The sequence below is a fragment of the Suillus plorans genome (genome assembly GCF_016647745.1).
Source record: "Suillus plorans strain S12 chromosome Unknown HD556scaffold_5, whole genome shotgun sequence".
Taxonomy (NCBI): domain Eukaryota; kingdom Fungi; phylum Basidiomycota; class Agaricomycetes; order Boletales; family Suillaceae; genus Suillus; species Suillus plorans.
The window spans coordinates 889,098-907,728 of NW_024537389.1; the positions used below are offsets into that span (position 1 = coordinate 889,098).

General features: G+C 43.3%; 6 protein-coding genes across 6 annotated transcripts; 2 read left to right on the plus strand and 4 right to left on the minus strand.

Annotated features, from left to right (window-relative positions):
- Window positions 1-144: 144 nt before the first annotated feature.
- HD556DRAFT_1437973 (uncharacterized protein) lies at window positions 145-1,028 on the plus strand (the record flags this gene model as incomplete). The annotated part of the gene is made up of 3 exons (XM_041305777.1): window positions 145-348; window positions 397-714; window positions 765-1,028. 3 exons carry the CDS (start codon window positions 145-147, stop codon window positions 1,026-1,028), a joined length of 786 nt encoding a protein of 261 aa, XP_041165808.1.
- A 236-nt stretch (window positions 1,029-1,264) lies between these two features.
- Window positions 1,265-1,504, minus strand: HD556DRAFT_1198529 (uncharacterized protein; the record flags this gene model as incomplete). Its single annotated transcript, XM_041296330.1, has 1 exon — window positions 1,265-1,504. A coding segment is annotated over one exon (240 nt), but the record flags the coding sequence as incomplete, so codon positions are not given.
- Window positions 1,505-2,014: 510 nt separating this feature from the next.
- On the minus strand, window positions 2,015-2,922 carry HD556DRAFT_1437974 (uncharacterized protein; the record flags this gene model as incomplete). The annotated part of the gene is made up of 4 exons (XM_041305778.1): window positions 2,015-2,294; window positions 2,334-2,508; window positions 2,555-2,746; window positions 2,796-2,922. 4 exons carry the CDS (start codon window positions 2,920-2,922, stop codon window positions 2,015-2,017), a joined length of 774 nt encoding a protein of 257 aa, XP_041165810.1.
- A 3,741-nt stretch (window positions 2,923-6,663) lies between these two features.
- On the plus strand, window positions 6,664-8,300 carry HD556DRAFT_1304152 (uncharacterized protein; the record flags this gene model as incomplete). Its single annotated transcript, XM_041299656.1, has 6 exons — window positions 6,664-6,921; window positions 7,010-7,155; window positions 7,209-7,522; window positions 7,679-7,899; window positions 7,993-8,064; window positions 8,124-8,300. The coding sequence occupies 6 exons, from the start codon at window positions 6,664-6,666 to the stop codon at window positions 8,298-8,300; spliced, it is 1,188 nt and encodes a 395-aa protein (XP_041165811.1).
- Window positions 8,301-13,957: 5,657 nt separating this feature from the next.
- On the minus strand, window positions 13,958-14,458 carry HD556DRAFT_1437976 (uncharacterized protein; the record flags this gene model as incomplete). The annotated part of the gene is made up of 1 exon (XM_041305779.1): window positions 13,958-14,458. One exon carries the CDS (start codon window positions 14,456-14,458, stop codon window positions 13,958-13,960), a length of 501 nt encoding a protein of 166 aa, XP_041165812.1.
- Window positions 14,459-14,715: 257 nt separating this feature from the next.
- Window positions 14,716-15,060, minus strand: HD556DRAFT_1304153 (uncharacterized protein; the record flags this gene model as incomplete). Its single annotated transcript, XM_041299657.1, has 1 exon — window positions 14,716-15,060. The coding sequence occupies one exon, from the start codon at window positions 15,058-15,060 to the stop codon at window positions 14,716-14,718; it is 345 nt and encodes a 114-aa protein (XP_041165813.1).
- Between the last annotated feature and the right edge of the window lie 3,571 nt (window positions 15,061-18,631).

Here is an 18,631-nt window from a genome sequence, read left to right on the forward strand (position 1 = left end):
ATTGACCAGCTCACACTTCGGCAACACCTGCTGAATCACAATACAATAAAATATTCCAGCCCCACATCATTATGTAATTAAAATCCTGATCACTTAAATCTATTTAAGGCACTGCCCATGACGATTTCAGACTACAATTTCATCATGTCCAATCCTTCCATCTCTGCAATTATGTCGGCAGACTCAATGTCTGACAAAATGAATTTGGAAATGTCCAACATTGCTAGCATTTTTGAGTATGATTCCTCCCATCTATCGGCAATCTGGACTGAGCTGGAGACTTCAAATCTCACTTTACCGCAAAGAACCCACCAGATCATCGGCAAGTACTTGAACTGGGAAGGAGAGGTAAGTACATTGCCTATCACCTGCCCGCCGAGCTAATGAATAGCCCAGTCCTTCACTTTGCCGTGGATGTCCTTTTGTGCAGGGATGTCCATCAGCCCACCGCTGTCAAGAAATCTCCGATTCTTCATTGGTGTGCTGTCCATGAAACAGGTCGAACTCCTCAGCAATTATGAGGAGGTGTATGATGCCTTCATGACCTTGCCGGCTGCGCCACCTGGACCGTGGCAGAAGGGTCGAATGGCCCGGACATATTGGACACCATGGTGGATGGAATTAGCTGACCTGAAGGCTGACCAGGACTTCTTCAACACTTATCCAAATTGTGTTGAGGTTCAGGACATAATCGGCGAACATTTTAAACAATTGGTAAAGTCTTCTCCACTTATATCATGACTTGTCACTGACGCCGGCTATAGCCAAAGGGAAAGATTCTCATCATGCCAGCAATGTTCGCTCACCTGATGTCCACGCCAGTTGCACAGCAACTGTCTACCATCCACGCCGAGGTGCTGCATGAAGGCCAACTAATTGTCAAGATGCTGGAAGACAAAGTGATTGAGGCCAAAATGGTCGCCGCCACCATGTTTTGCATGGACACCACATTAGGACAGGACATCGTCAATGCCATCACTGCCACTGAAAAACTGATGAAGTATCTAAAGTGGGAGGGGGCCCAATGAGTATGGGGTCTGGGCTAATGCTATGTAGTATAACCATTGTATTTAATTGTATATATAAATCCGCCAGTTGGATATAGTGAGAATAAAATGGCCATGGATGCACGGTACATACTCCGGCACCACATAACCAATGGTCTCACCGAGATATTTGAAGGTAAAACATCGGTGTGAACCTGATTTGACTACAAGTTATCGACATTACTTCTCATACCCCATGTTGGTGGTTGAGCTTTCGTCTGGTGAAATGCCAGTCTAGCCTCCTCCAACAAACATTCATAGATTTTTCCCTGCCTCCCTGCGTAAGTCATTGAACCTTGTTTTTTGGCTTCCTTCGCAATGACACTGAGATGTTTCCACTCCTCAGCCTTGTGAACAAAAAAGTTGCAAGTCCACTCCATTTCATGCTGCACAAGCAAAATCTCCTCCGCCCAACGATCCTTTAAAGCCTTTGCCCGAAGCCAATGTACACAGTAAACCGCCACATTGGCGAGATCAGCATGACTGACATGGCGCCGGTGTAGAGACTCATGCCTCTCATTGCATGATATGGCAGTATTCACTAGGGAGTACATAGCACGAACTTGTAGCATCACTCTGTGTGCTATCTGCAGCTATCCCTATATGAGGCGCAGCTTTCCCGTGCAACGCGCGCCATGCGCGCACCTTTCCCGCGCTTTACGATGTATATGCGCGCGCGCTTTCCCGCACTTGATCGCCCTATAGTGCCAGCCTTCCGGAAGCATCCATCCACTGTCCACCAAGCTCTCTAGTGCCTGTATTTCCATTTCCCTTATTTACATATCATCCCACCTTTATTTATATCATGGACCCTTACTTACATACCTTACTCGGTAGCGCTTCGGCTCCGCGTGACAGCGCTTAGGCGCCGTATATAAGCGCCAGCATTACATACTATTAGGAACTTTCGAACTTTGGACTTTACCTCCCACTTACCCACATACTACCTAGGAGAACATAGTAGAAATCTATTCTTTGACACCTCGTGCTCGTATCTCTTGTCTAGTATCTTTGACCAAATCATCGATGCCGATGGCTGTACATGTATCCAGGCCTAAGTTAGACGGCAGGAGAATGACTGTCTTCTCTGGGTGATAGGAGTTTGGCTGATTTTCTATTCTGGCATCTGATTCTTCTTCAAGCATGATGAGGTCCACTTCCATGCTACATTCTTGACCATCTCCGGGCGCATTGCTGATGCTATTGCCGAAAAACAAAAGTCCAGCTTGTCTCCAATGGTCTATATCCCTTTGTAAAATGTCTCAGCCACGTACAATACGCAACCACTGTGTGTCTGTCAGCTGAGCACTGAGTCTTCTAATAGCCATTTGTAATGTGACCTGTGCCTCCTCAATTGTCAATCCCTCTGCCAGCCATGTCGCAGCACCTCGTTGCTGGATAGGACCTGGACGCTGCTCTTGTTCTGCTAATAATTGTATTTCCTGCTGCTTTCTCATCGGCACTGTAGTTGGATGAGACCAGACTTGCTATACATGCATCACACATACCTTTCTGTAGTTGTACTTCATAAATATCCATTGCTGTTGGATCACAGCGGCACCGCTGGTGTGCCGCTCTCTCTTGGGCTTCCCATTCCCAAACTTTCACAGGATCAGCTGTCTCATCAAGCTTTCCAAACACCAGTTTACTGTCAGCGGTCCCCCTGACCGCCTTGTTGTACTTCTTGCACAGCGACTTGCCTGCATGGCCTATTATGAGTTGTTCCAATATATAGGAAGGAGAACGCACTCATTCTGATCATTTGCATGAAATTGCAGTCATTCATTTGATAGTCCAAGCATTCCTTGCGGTGCAGAGTTCCCATTCCACGGGTGACCAACAAGATGATATTCAATGGTGTCCATAATGTCTCCATGATTTTGCCATCAATCTGCCTGGCGCCCTCGATGAAATTTGATGCATATCTCACATAGCAACTGTCTTGATGGCATGGACATGCCACAGTCAAATGCTGGGGATAATATTCAGTTCTTTAGGGATCTCCAGGATTGGACTCTCGGTGATGCAGTCCTTTAGACGCTTGTGGTACTGACAGTTGACATTGTAAAATGTCAACGCATGGTGGATTCCATCGGTGTTGATTTTCAACGCCTCGCACAATGCATAATCCATGTTCATCTGTCTGAATCACCTCGGCTATGGCATACATTCACTGACATATTTTGACGCACCTTTCTCCCTTCTGAAAATTGACCATGGTGTGAAGAACAAAACTGCCATGCCATGCACAGGCGCAACCGCCAATGCTGGTTGCTTCCAATCTGTGACGTGATGCATTTGCCTAATTCACCGCACAGTGGTTGTTGCATTCTGATCGTTGAATGGTGTCTTGTGCAATGGCCAAATGCTCCTTGTACAAGGCATCTCCTACCATAAACCCATGGCCGTCTATGAGAGACACCTCATCGCCAGGATTTACTGGATGGAGATGCTCGGCTTTGAAGTTACCATCCATGATGAGTGATCTCATATATAGCCAACTTGGAGTCTGTAAATCTGATACTTTGTTCACAATTGGATCCTCCATGTGTTCTCTGACAGGCAAAGTGACATTAATGCCTGGCTATGGACATGCTGGACAAAACAGAGCTAGATCGCCGGGTTTGACTTCCTTTTCCTCATGGCCGAAGCCATTCCTTTTGAGAAGCTTGAGTTTCCTCCATTGTCTCGCCACCCTCATGAGCTATACTTCCTGAGTCTGAATATCACATATTAGTCCTCGCACTAGTCTTCACACTAAGTCCTCGTAACAGTTCTAGTCCTCCGACTTAGTCATTATCCATCTCAGGCCTAGGGAGGAATTCCCTAGGCCGGAGCTCTGGTCCTCTGGTCCTCTGGTCCTCCGATCCTCCGATCCTCCGATCCACCATTCCTCCAAGTTTCTGGAAGTTCCTCCGGAGCTTTCCCGCGATTCTCTGGACCTATTCTGCTTTGGACTTTGTCCTTGCAGCCTTTCCTCTGTTTGCTTCTACTCAGGACTTGTCCTGAGTGGCCATTACACATATCCCTGTCAGGACAAAACTCCATCGTAATTTCCAGAAGTTCCTCCAGGACTTTCCCACACTCATCCGGAAGTTTCTCGCACTTGTCCGGAAAGTCCTTCCAAAGTTTCCCACACTCATCCGGAAGTCCTTTGGACTTCACTGGACTCTCTCCAGACTTCATTCTGAAGTTAAGGGCACATACTCGGGTAAGGGGCGCAGCGCATGAGCTGAAGCCAAGCCCCTCGGATCCAGTCCTACCCTTTGTGCATGGTCTTAACAGTATCAGGGTGTTGGGCCATCCCGCATCATGTGTATCAGGGTGCCGGGCCATCCCAGTGACTATATCAACTAGGTATGGGCTATCCCACATCATGTGTATTATAGCCCTGGGATGGCCCAACAACTATGTGAAAAGTGTTGGGCTATTCCGCATCATATGTATCAAAGTTTCAGCATCAGAGCATCAGGACAAAGGCTATGTCTATATGTTGTTCTGTAGTAATATGCTGGTCATATAGTCAGGATAGCAAGTATGTTACACTACCCTCCTTCACACATATATGCTATATGACAGACCTCCACAACACCATTGATTGCAGACAAATACTATACTCTGAGTGTCTGAATGTGTAGGCAATCTTTTATTAGAAGTGACCCCTGGCACCCCCTGGTTATTAAAATCATAAGGGACTTGGGACATCCCAGATGGGTCATGGGACAGACTATATACATTGGCCCAGTGAGCCCAGGTTTCTCAGAGAAAGTATTGGAATGGCCCAGGTTACAACCTGTATTGCATGGGAATACCATCTAAGATTATACCCCTTAGGTGGGATTTTAAGTTAGAATATATGTACCTAAGAGGTACCTTGAGAGGGGTGACTGAAGTGGATGGTTTCTGCAAGGTCTCAACACTCATTGATAGTCATTGCTTTATAAAGGTAAGTACTTTTAATTAAACCTTTTTTAACTACTTTATATATATACAACTTACTTTGTAGATGTGTTTCACAGCGCTCTTGGCAACTGGCTGCTTGCTGGACCAGTGTCCTATACTTGACTACCCTAGAGACACTGTTAGTGGGGAGTCTATTTTTGTCCCTCAACAATCCTATGTGCTGGATGGACTGCAGGGACAAGTTACTCCGAACCCATCGAGTCTTATGTATCCCAGAATCCCGCATATCTTACTGACATATGTATACCAGGGATAATTTTCAAATGAATATTTACATGTAACTAATCCTTGCATGATTCTCAAAGAACCAGACCACTGATCAGGACCTACAGTGTCATATCATGACTAATCATTGTGACACCAATCTCCTACCTTCTAGTATCATTGTTGGGTGTTTCCTTTTCAAATCTTCTATGTCACACAGTCCATCACCATCTGCTATCACTAATGATGACCATATTCAAGACCTCCATCACTTGCTTGAAAGTATTACCCTCTCAGATATGTATATCTCCCTTCCAAATGGAACCACAAGCTCATACTCAGGAATAGGTTCATCATTGGACACTATTACTTGGACGTGCAAGACCGTGCAAGAGACTATCCAGCTAGCTCACTGACATAAGAAGCTGCAATTAGATTTCCAGTACCAACAGCCACACAATTCCCTTCTTATATTCTGGTGGTTCCTAAGCCCAGCAAGATCCTGCCACCATGTGCAGGTATAGGTCCAGAGGGCTTTTGGGTGGTCACTGTCGGACAAGAAGTAGAAGTATTCTACCATTGGTAAGTGTCGTCAATCAGTACTTCTGATAATGTTAATAATTGTTGAAGGACTGATGTTGCTGAATAAACTAATTTTATGAGTGGCAACATTCAAAAATCCCACCCTTCATTCCAGAAGGTGCATGACATATATATGATTCAGTACAATAAAGGAAGAGTGCAGGTGGTTCCTATTCCAGGTGGCCCTTTCTGGCCCTAATAATTTGTGGTCCCAAGTTAAGGACTAGAACTGCACTGTTCTCAGCGACAATCTTTAAATATGCCCATAGTAGACCTTTTGTGCATATGTAGTACTTGTGACAGCTTGATGCAATCCAGATGATTAGTGTCTGCCAATGAGATATGTATGTTGATTCTCATCCACTGGCTGGGTCTCAAAAAGATTTGAGGATTGGTTGCCAATGCCAGCAACTGTCATCCACCAGCTAGGCCTTACAAAGATTTGGGAATTAGTTGCTAATAATGCTGGTAACTTTTATCCACCAGCTGGGCCTCAAAAATATATTAGTAAAAGCTGATTCATCACCTGGTTTGTAAGTCACATTCTTACTAATTCATCTGATAAATCATGCTTATTAAGGGGGTTCCCAAAAGGTATAAAAGGAACCCATTTTACCCATGAAATATAACTTCTCATTGTTCATTCTTCTTTCAAACTGTTTGAAAGTACGTAAGAATAAAAGTGCAGCCACAGTGCCTTGAAGTAAAACTATGGTGCAAATCACTTAGAGGCCACTTACTTTGTGCAAGTGCCAAATCGAAGGCGAAAAAATCGGAAATTGATGTCAGCATGGTTCAAAAATGTACTAGTTTGACGAGCTGAAAATTTTAATGAAAATACAGTACATTGAGTCTGTGTAGTAGCACTATGATCACTAAACAACAGAGGGCTGCTGCCGCTCATGCAAGAGCTGCAAGATGGCCCTGCGCTGCTCGAAAAACCAGTGACTCCAACACTGTGCCTGCCACATCCAACCCTGCAGTGATTGAGATCGATTATGACTCCTCCAGCAAACAGGACTGTGGATATACTGGAGGTGTGAACTTTCAGTTCTCCGACACTGAATATGATTCTGCGACAGAGTCAGAGTGGTCCGATGGGTCAGAAAGTGACAGGGATAGCATGGTTGAACTGGAAGGAGACGAGCTTGATGCAAATTTACATGAGCTCAGCTCATGATAAAGCTCTTGAGGCATTCCCGAAATACGCTTAGATTGCAATGAAGAAATCAGCTGTTGAATGGAAGAAAGCAGAGAAAAACCATGCATTGGGTTACACAGGTAACTCACAGCGGACACAACAACGGAGAGCAAAGGAGACACAAAATCAAGCAGCAATTCATGAGGAGGCCAAAAGCTCGTTAGTGGGTCATTTCAGTTTTGAAATATCAATAGTACTGACAATGTACTCAGTAAGGATCCTCAAATATCCATGATGCACAACTTTTTCAAGGCCACTTCTTGCGAGTCGGAGGGTCCAGATGTCATGAGACGAACAAATTCAACAGGTCCTGGACCTCCTGCAAACACCATTACAATGGAACCCACCACCGAAAATCAGAATCTTGCTGATCTGGTCAATTATCCTTCTGATCTTTCGAATGATGAAGATAGCACGACAGATGATAGTGAAGGCAACGATACACATACAGAAAAATCTGCGAGTCCAGGTTGCCGCCAGCCAGCAGTTCCACTTTGCAAGCAGCAGAAGCTTGATATCCCATATTGTGTGCAATGAGAGAGAAAAAGGAAACAGCAACTGGAAGACTTGGAGAGCACATTCAAGGATTTGGAGAAGTTGCTGAAAGCAAAAAAGACAAAGTTTGTTGGAGGGATGCAAGGGCTTCAGGCTTGAGGTTTTCGATATATCTCACACAAAAAAGGTTTATATTTTGATGGTCATGACAGACCAGATGTTGTCTTGTACCGCCAGGACCACTTTCTGCCAATGATGAAGAAACACGAACCAAGATTTATTCGTTACATTGGAGATGTGGAAAAAGAATTGGAGGTGCAACCTGCAAATTATGTTGAGCAGCGACTCATTCTTGTTGAACATGACGAAATGACAGCACAAGCAAATGATTTGAGTAGCAAGAGCTGGGTTTTTGGTGATGAACATTGTCTATGAAAGAAGGGTGTTGGTTGTGGTGTCCATAAGAGCGATGTAATCTGCTCAACTACTGGTTGGCTGAAGGAAGCAAGTCAGACTCTCGAATATGGGAAAAATTACGAAGGGTATTGGACAGGAGAGCACTTCGTGAAGCAGGTATGCTGTTAATTCTATATTTCACTGCGTCATTAGTAATCATATGTGCAATGTTACAGTTGACCAAAAAAATAATTCTGGCCTTCGAAAGGGTGCATGGTGCAGGCCATCAAGCATTATTCCTGATCGATAACTCACAAGGCCACTCAGCATATTCAGAAGATGCACTGCTCACCTCACACATGAATGTAAAACCAGGTGGCAAACAGGCCTGTATGCGCAGCGGATGGTACTAGAATGGACAGGGAAAATTTGTTCAGTCAATGATTTTTCCCGACGGACATCCCAAATACCCAAATCAGCCGAAAGAAATTAAAGCAGTCCTCACTGAACGGGGTCTGTATCAGCCACAGCTTCATAGCAAGTGCGAAAACAGGTGCAATGCTGATGCAACCAATTGTTGCAACAAACACATCTTGGAACTTCAAGAAGATTTTCGTGAACAAAGGTCTCTGGTGCAGGAAGTAATCAAGGCAGCTGGTCATTTATGCCTTTTCTTGCCAAAGTTTCATTGCAAGCTCAATTTCATTGAGTTCTTTTGGGGTATGGTGAAAAAATATCTTTATGACAATTGCGACTATACTTTCGACATGCTGAAGGAGAACATGCCAAAAGCATTAGCCTCAGTTCCTCTTCAAACGATTCATAGGTGGGAACACCGGATGTACCGCTGGATGGAGGCTTACCGGTCAGGACTGGATACCAAAGATGCCCAAATACAAGTCCGTAAATTCAGTTCCACAACGTATAAATCACATAGACGCATTCCAGATGCTGTTGCGAGCGCATTTGACTAAGTGTTTGGTAGCAATAGTACCCATGCGCCAAATTGGACCTGACTGAAATATTTTGCTCACTCAGTTTTGATCCAATGAAAAATCTATCTTAGGATTTTGTTCCTACCTTTGAAAGGAGTGTTTTCCCAAGAGAGATTAAGATTCTGACCTTTTTTGAACAGTCAAAATATTTGCACAAAGTAAGCGGCCTCTAAGTGATTCACACCATAGGACATATCATTATTCTACTCTAAAAAGTTATATACTACCTTACAGGGGTTGGCTATATAAATTCTAAGCTTTACATGTATACATAAGACTCTCTCTTTCAACGGAAAGTGAGACACGAATCTAAGGACAACAAAGTTGAAACAGACTTTCATAGGTTGAAACACAACCTACTAGGCTGAAACAAACCTAACGAATTATCCAGAACACAGAACATTCCACAACACTTTGTATAAGACTACACAAGAAGAGGACAACAAACTAAATCCTCCCAAGAACTCACCACATTACCTCCCACAAAGTAGAAAAGTTAGAGACTGTGGAATTATAGTCTTCATCATGTATAATTGTGTTGTCATTATACACAAACTTTTATATAAGACCCTTAAGTAACAAGACACCACTAGTTGCAAACAGAGAAAAGGCTGCAGGAACAAAGTCTAAAGCAGAATAGCTCTGGAAGACCATGGGAAAGTTCTGGAGAAATGTCTGGAAACTCAGAGGAGTTCAGAATCAGAGGTGTGGAGCTCCAGCCTAGAGAATTCCTCCCTAGGCCTAAGGTGGATATTCACAAGGAAGGAACTAGTATGAGGACTTGGAGTGAGATCTAGTGTGAGGACTAATATGATATTCAGACTGAGGAAATACAGGAGTTTCTACAGGAGTATACATACTGGAGGCAAATCTGTGCAGATTAATAAGCAGAGGGGTAAGGCTATGTATGAGCATGTGGAAATGTATTAGTAAATAAGGAAATAAACTCGGAGATGAAACTCATACCAGGCTTAATAAGCAAAACGGAAAAAGAGATAACCAAAGACCTGAGACAGGTGATTACCATAAGGGGATGGGCGCTGATTTAAGGTTTGGATTGGTATATGAAATATAGGTTGGATCTAGAGAAGAGGACTGAAGGTCTGGAGATATGGATATGGGATCCAGAGGTCCAGATGAGGTGTGGGAACATTGTTGAATGTAGGTCTGAAATGTGGGATATGACATGACACCTACCTTGCTCTCCAATATTGCCAGTGGTGGGCATCACTACTGAAGCTCTTGAACTATATCATGTGGTACACATTAGAAGCCCTTATCTTTCCATCCAAGTGTTTGTTAAAACTATGTATGATTTACATGGGGTATGTTTTTTTGCCTTTCAGTCTTTGTGCTCACTAAATATATGCAGGTTGAATTTCACTGCTACTTTATCACACTAATTTTCTATTGCTTTTGATGTATACCTTCAAATTAAACAGAATGTAGCCATTATGGTAATGAAATCTCTCCAATGGGACTCACCTAACTAGCATCTCAGACATACTACGTATTGTATTGTATGTTAATTCAAGATCACACTCAATCACAGTCCACTCAGACCACTTGTATGCTCACTTCATCACACATGTCTTATTGGTGCATTCCATGGACACTCATACTAACACTTATGTCAGCTTTTTTCCTTGACAACTTACATTAAAGGTCTCAGAATTGAGGGCCTGGAAATGTGCAAATGCACATTCTCCAAGTCCAATTCCCTTGCATCTGCTCTACATTATGCCAATATATTCTACTGTCAATAGGCCATCGACTCTTATTTCGATCACAACAATGATTTTGAGGTATATGCAAATCTTTGTAAGTAAACTTATCATCTGCGAGTGCTGCCAGTGGCTGACACAATCATTATGTGACTAGTCAATTTTCTGTACAGTAATTACAAGCAAGCCCTTGACATCTTAGCAAACAGTGATACTGTACTACCAAAGGTCATGCAAGATCTTGGTGTCATGAATGATAGCATGTTTGAATTTTGACTAGACAAAGAAAAAGCTTATCTGAAAGGATTGACATGAGAGCCTGAAGAAGAAACATTACAGATGAAATACTGGCAGAGGTTAGTAAATCTGAGTGTGAGCAGGTGGGCTTTTTTTATTGTACTATGTATCCTATATTGATAAAACTTTTATCACAGTCTTGCTCTCAACACTGCAATGTCCATCTTTCAAATGGACTCACATCAGGATGTTACATCCTATGATACCCAGGCTCATGCCACATGCAAGGCCAAAAGCACATGACATCATGCTGTTGAGGATTACAAGAGGAACTTAAAGCTTGTTCAAGCACGTGAATGTAAGCTGGATGTTACTATGTGCTGGATTCTAGAAGAAATGAAATAGTAGAAGGTGGGGAAGCTTGTAGTGAACAGGAGATACCAACATGCACTGGACTATCTGGAGGGTCTGGTTGTAGCACAGATTTTTGAACTTACGAGGATGAACAGGGCAGGGACAGGTAAGGTCCTATGAAGTCTCACTCACTAGCACTGATTTTGGTGTTGCTCGAGATTATAAACTACATAATCATATTGCTAAAGCATTGCAGACCTGCTCTGTGGCTATCAGATCTGCCCTTAACACTTTTTATTTTATTTTTAAATCCAGTTTATTATCCATTGGGGTCGTAGACCCTATGTTGGACTTAGCCCTTTAACTCGGGGGGCTTGCTCCCGTTTTACTATCGTATGTATGTATGTAATCTTATGCGTTTGGTATGTGGTTGAACGCATACTCCATCAGCATATTGTCGGGCAAAGGCCGACACTGATTTCATACAGGGGGAGTATGTGATGGGGAGTTGGTATGGTAGGTTGGTTGGCATGGTATGGCGCATTTCTTGATGTGTGCGCATTTTGATGATCTTGGGCCTTCTTTCCTTCTACTCTCTCCTTCTTACATTGGCTTTCATCCTGTGAGCGCCATTCCCTCCGGTCTCAGAGTGTGGGTGTGTTAGTACATTTGGTGGTACATATTAGTGTGTTTTTCGTGTATGTATTCTGATCTGTTGCAGTGCTTGCGTGAATTACTGTTCTTTAGGTTAATGGGAGCTCACCGAATGTGGGTTTGAATCGTTCTGTACTATTGATGTATCTTATAAGCGGTGCCATCGCTTTCTCGGATGTGAGGATATAGGTGAGGGAGTTGGCTTTGCATTTGAGGGTGTTCGAAAGTATGTGCCTCTCTCTGGTGTATGCCCTTAACACTTATAACATCATTGCTAGTGCAATGTCCCCTCCCTGACAAATACTGCAGTAGGAGCAGGTTGTTAACTATGCCTTCCTTGCCAACTTTGACCTGTTACGCAATGTGTGTACAGATGTCTCACAACTCCCTTAGTCTTCCCTGGCATCTTGCAGCTGTTACAAGTAACATCGGTCACGTGGCCCTCCTATCATTTTCCCTTCATCCTCGCCCTCACCATCTACCGGCTCACACTCCTTTACCGAATATCCGTTGACCAGATCCTCGGGACCGTTCCCGTCCCTCGTCTCCACCCCATCCTCAACCTTATCTCTGATAACGCACCAATGTGCACACGTGCCCTGGCACTATGACTCGTCCTGACTCATACCACCAATGTGGCTTTCCTTTCCTGTTCCCTCTGACTCGCACCTGCTGTGCACTGTATTACTACCATTGGTTTGGACCAATGTTCCTTGGTCTCATTCTGCATTTGACCTCCCATCACTAATTAGGCTGTGTTGCCAGCATACCTATACCCTTCCCGTTTCCCCTCTACCCTTACCTACAGTACGGTAACCCAGCCCTCAACCCTTTCCACTTAGTATAAGTAGTCGGTCATCCTGTACTAGATTCCTTAACTTGAATCTACTCAATCTTCCCTCAAAACTACTTCCTTCAAGAGCCTCTCAGCTCTTGTCTCTAGTACGACTTTCTTAGGTGCTCGTTGCATCTAAGTCTACCTCAATCGACGGTCATCATTTGGACTAGACTAGTCCTTACTTCGACTTCAGTGACTTCAGAGACATCTGTCTTAGAAGTTACATGACATGCGCATCTGTGATAGCTGCCGACTCGACATCGCCAGTCTCACTCACTACACCGGATCCTTCCAGTTACGTCACGAATGTTAGCGGACGACACCCCTCTTAGGGCTCCGCATAACAGACCTATTTGAGTGCGTAACAGCAGCGCTATGGATCTTTACTTTAAGGTATACCAGACGCACAGGCTATACTGTGAGAATGATACATTATAAACCTAGTAATATCAACGTGAGGGTGATACATGAATCATTGTACTACCAAGAATTACTAGCAGATATAGCAGTGATGTATCAGTGGAGGATCCTACCTAGCAGCTGCCAGTCTAGGTTCTTGGCTTCCATCAAGCTTAGTTAAGCATATACCTTGTTTCCTTTGCTTCTGATATTGGCTACATTTGCTCAAATCTATTTTTATTGTGTCTCCTATGCTTCCTTTTTTTTGTCAGCACCTATTTTCAGTTATACTGGTGCTAGGTTATGCAGCCCACCAAATTTCTTTACTGAAAATATTGTCATATTAGCACTTATCAAGTCCTTGATATGTTTGAATTTTGTGAGCAGATATCCCACCCTCCCAATAACTCCACCGTACTAGTGTACCACCCTCAAGCTAATGCTTGGCTTAGCCCAACCTGTTAGAATGTGTCAGCCACCCTAGAGCTAGATAAAACTGGATCTAAGATCTAAGTACAGAAATTTAAGTTAGTAATTTATCAGTTGAGCTCAAATGCTACAGAAATTTGACTAAGTCCAACCTTGAGAAATTTGACCAAGTCCACCAAGTCAAAAGTCAATACTGCTCAGCTATGAGCTTGGGTGTTTCAGTCCTTAGTATGGTGGTAGCATTACAAGTAGCATACATGACATGATTTCCAGGATTTCCATTCACACAGGATGAGGCATTACATAACAGACTCAAGCAATACATATATGTAGTACACTAGGAAGCCAATTACAGTATGCTAACAAGAGCAGCTATGAATGAACATGGAAGATTTTACCTGAGTTGTACCAATTATATTGACAGCAGCAGCCCGGGATGACTAGAAGTGCTGTTGTTTACCTCGGCCTCCCTCAATGGGCTGCGAGCTCTCAGTGGATAAAACCACTATATCCTCCCTCTTCTGACGCTTTGCAGAGACTGTCTTGAGATGTGTGTTGCTCTTCATGGACTTGCATTTGGAAGCCTTTGTTGTCACTAGTAACACCTCACCAACTGTGGTGGGCAGAGAAGGAGTGGCCATAATAGGTTCTGTGGTGGAAGGTTCAGGCACAACTGTAGATGGTTGCACAGAAGTAGTGATTTCTATCAAAGTTGGAGTGTGTGTAGGAGCAGGAGTTGCCATGGAAGCAGAGACATTGTTGTATGGAGCAGCAAAACTAAAGTCTGCCACATTGCAGGATGAGATATCATGAGTAGTTCTCGAGGTAGAAATTAGAGAGAATCCTGAAGAAGGAAACCAATTCATCCAAGAGGAAGTGGGCAAAGACTGTATTGGAGAAGAGGGAGGTAACAGAGATGGTAGATTGTAGTTGGGCGGCATCAGTATGAATGTACTATTGAAGTCTAGATCAATGTCGTCATCTTAAAGATCAGAGGGAGCAAATTGGAAGAAGTTGTAAGTGGACTGTCCCAAAAGTGTGCCTAACATTTCTAAATGCAACAAGGATGGTTCTGACAGCATGAGTAATGTATTGGGTGTGGAAGTAGATCTGAAGAGATAGTAGCAAGTAATGTATTAGTTGTGATATCCATAGCAGAATATGTGAGGGAGTTATGGATTGGCAAGGCTACCTGCACCTATGTGTCTGGCAGTGATGTCTCATTCAGATTAGGCATAGTGGTTCCCTTTGTCTTCACCTCCACACTTTCATTCTCCCAGCAGGTTACTAGTTGTTTGTGAACAACCTGAATTGCCCACTTTTTGGGTTCAGGTATGTCAAGTATGTTCTTTATGGCACCGAGTTCCTCCTTGACTACAGGCTGCACCCGCGATGCATAATATTTCTTGGTGTAAACCTCAGTTGCATTCTTGCCTGACTTAATGGTGATGTCGCTAATTAGTTTGCTGACAATGGTATTCCCAGCAGTGTTTGCCCAACAGCCTATCTTTGAATTACCAAAGTCATTGTGTAGTTTGACCATCAAACACTAGGTTCATACCTGATTAGCCAATATTTGAATACACTGATTAGGATACAAATATTACCATCTAAAGGGCATCCCTTGCCTTAGCTATCTGCTCAAGTCTTGTGTTCTCATCTAGGGGCTCCAATGAGTCTTCCAGAGTGATTGGTTAATTTTCTTCCCACTTCTCGAAAAAGAATAGCCAGAAATTGTTGTAGTTTCCCTTTTTTTGCACTCAAGAAAACTCTCATGGTAGGTGAGCACAAAGGTCTGCTGCTCCTTCGAGAGCCAACTATATGGTGCCATCTTAAATGACTACTCATCAGTTCACTAACATTGAGATAATCTACACGTACTTGTGCTGATTTGTCATGTCAATGTAAGATGCCATAGATAAAAGACAGCCACAAAATGAAAAGGATCAGTCAGACACATACTAATTGCTTTAGCCACAGACATGGCAAGTGCTTCCAGATATAGTTGTCCGATTGTGTGTCATATCCCACGTTCCGGACCCGGACCTATCACACACATCATTTCCGGAAGCCCAGATCCGGCCGACGTCTATCTATGTCCGGATCCGACCCGCGTCTAACTTCCATGCCTTATCCCTTTGTACGTTCCTACTCCAGTTAGACTATATCATTTTCCGTACCTCATTTCATTTCCGCCTTTATTTTCATCTGTTCTAATCTCCGGGTTCATTTACTATTTTCCGATAGACTAGCGTTTGACTTTTCTATATGCTCCGTCCACAGCTTCATATAGCTTCAGACTGCGCATCTCTGTTCTCCGATAAGTCCTCAGTAGTATATAAACCCTGTAGAATCTATGTACATCCTTAGTTCGAATATCATCTTAGACTCTGCTCATTCCCTCCTCCGTCCGACTTGAGTTTCTCTCTTGTCGACCTCCGCTCGTCTTAGGATCGACTCCTATAGACTTGTCACCTCCGCCTCTACCTCTGGTAGTCCTCTGCTGTTTCCTTTCTAGTTCAGACTTCATCCGGATTAGTCTTATCTCTTGTTTCCGAACGTCCGCCGGAATTCCCACGCATCGGACATCGGACTCCGGACATCGCCCGACGCCCTCCGGACATCGTCTGGTAAACTTCGGACATCGTTCGACAACCCTCGGAAGTCAGGGGCACGTACTCGGGTAAGGGGCGCAGCACACGAGCTGAAGCTAAGCCCTTCGGATCCGACCCTTGAGCACATTCTTAACATTGTGCCATAACCAGACCATTAGAGACATGATATCTTCACAGAAGGATTTGCACATAGGTATGTCTCACACTGTTTGGTATGTGATTCACACCATGTCAGATATATTTATTTCTATTTGGCTTCTTTCAGCCACAGATTTGTTTGTCAAAGTTTTGTATCTCCTTATTTATGTCTGACTGTTTGCTTTTATTTGGCTTCTTTCAGCCACCAGAGTTTATTTGTCATCACATCATGTGACTGGGAAAATATTCTGGTTTGTAACATTATTTAAGCTGACTCAACATGTTCAGTCATGGTTGATCATGTTTTGTAAGTTCTTTGTAAGACACTGAACTTTGTTTGTAATGTACTTAGTAAGAAGGATGATTCAGCTCACCCAAAGGCTTGGTTTGTCAGCTTCTGCATGACCAATCCCTGAGAAGAGTCAGCCCCTTTCTGTCATGCTTTGTAATTTCTTTGTAAGATTACACAGTATTTATAATATTTGATATAAGTCCAACAAGTTTGCTATGAGTTCAACATGAATTCAACGAATTCACTATGAGTTCACTACAAGTTCAGTATGATTTCACTATACATTTGCTATGAGTTTGCTACAAGTTTGCTATGAGTTTGCTAAGTTTGTGGTTTAATCAGTTTAAGATTCAACTCACATGAGAACAAGGAGCGCGACACTCTCAGCACCTAAGCTCAAGAGTGTCCACCAAGAAAAATCAATTTCTAGTATGGAACTTCATCTCTTATTTACTTCTATTCACTATCACCACTTGACTCTAGGCTGACTGTAATGCCCCCACAACATTCTCGACTCAGGTGCTCCTAATATGAATTCATATGGTGAGTGCTAGGCTAGTTGTTGTACTGCCACTCTAATATGATTCTGTGACTTTAAGTTTTTTGTTGATGATGACTGTAATACAATATATTGATACTGTTTTTTCAAGGTTTTTGATCACATGATGCACAGCATTTTGGTCTATACACATTTACTACTCACATTCCTGCATACATCAACAATGAAATTCATTTTCTCTGAAGACAACTTCAATATTAGTGGAAATTTTATCAATCTTGGTGAACCAGCATATCTCACAGGGATGCTCAATCAACATGATAGTGTGGTTTTTTAAGATACATTTCTACAACTCAATAATGTCTTGAAACAGCAGCAATTCTTGACATTCTGTCAATTGAGTCTTAAACTGGCGGTGTGTCATATCCCGTATTCTGGACCTACATCCGACGATATTCCCACGCCTCATCCGGAGCTCCAGATCCCCCATCCATGTCTCCAGACCTTCAGTTCCTCTATCTGTCCAATTCCCGGATCCGATATCCAGACATCTGATCTGACATCCACATCTCTGGATCCGACCTATCTGTCATGTCCTAACTCAAACCTTAAATCAGCGCCCATCCCCTTATGGTAATCACCTGTTTCTGGTTATCCGGTTATACCTATAACCGACTGTACTCATTTCCTGGACCTTATTCATTTCTGTCTTCATTTTATTATGTTCCGACACACTAGTGTTAGGTGTTCCATGTGCTCCGTCCATAGCCTCACATAGCCTCGCACTGCGCTGACTGATTCTCTGTTATGTCCTTTGTAGTATATAAACCCTGTAAAGTCTCTGTACTTCCTCAGTCTGAATATCATATTAGTCCTCGCACTAGATCTCACACTAAGTCCTCACATCAGTTCTAGTCCTCCAACTTAGTCAATATCCATCTCAGGCCTAGGGAGGCATTCTCTAGGCCAGAGCTCTGCTCCTCTGCTCCTCTGATCCTCTGATCCTCTGATCCTCTGATCCACTATTCCTCCAAGTTTCTGGAAGTTCCTCTGGATCTATTCTGCTTCAGACTTTGTCCTTGCAGCCTTTCCTCTGTTTGCTTCCCCTCAGGACTTGTCCTGAGTAGCCATTACACATATCCCTGTCAGGATAAAACTCTATGGTAATTTCCGGAAGTTCCTCCAGAACTTTCCCGCACTCATCCAGAAGTTTCTCGCACTCGTCCGGAAAGTCCTTTTGAAGTTTCCCACACTCCTCCGGAAGTCCTTCGGACTTCACTGGACTTTCACTGGACTTCATTCTGAAGTTAAGGGTACATACTCGGGTAAGGGGCGCAGCGCATGAGCTGAAGCCAAGCCCCTTGGAATCAGTCCTCCCCTTTGTGTACGGTCTTAACACGGTGACACCAATGTATTTGGTGAAAATTCTCACCTGTTTGATTGTAGTATCAACTGGGAGAACCTATTATTGTATATGATACCTCTCTCAACTGAAGAATTAGAGGCCATCAACAGGGCAGCTACATTTCCATGAATTTATACTCTTCTCATTGTCAACAATTTACCTGAC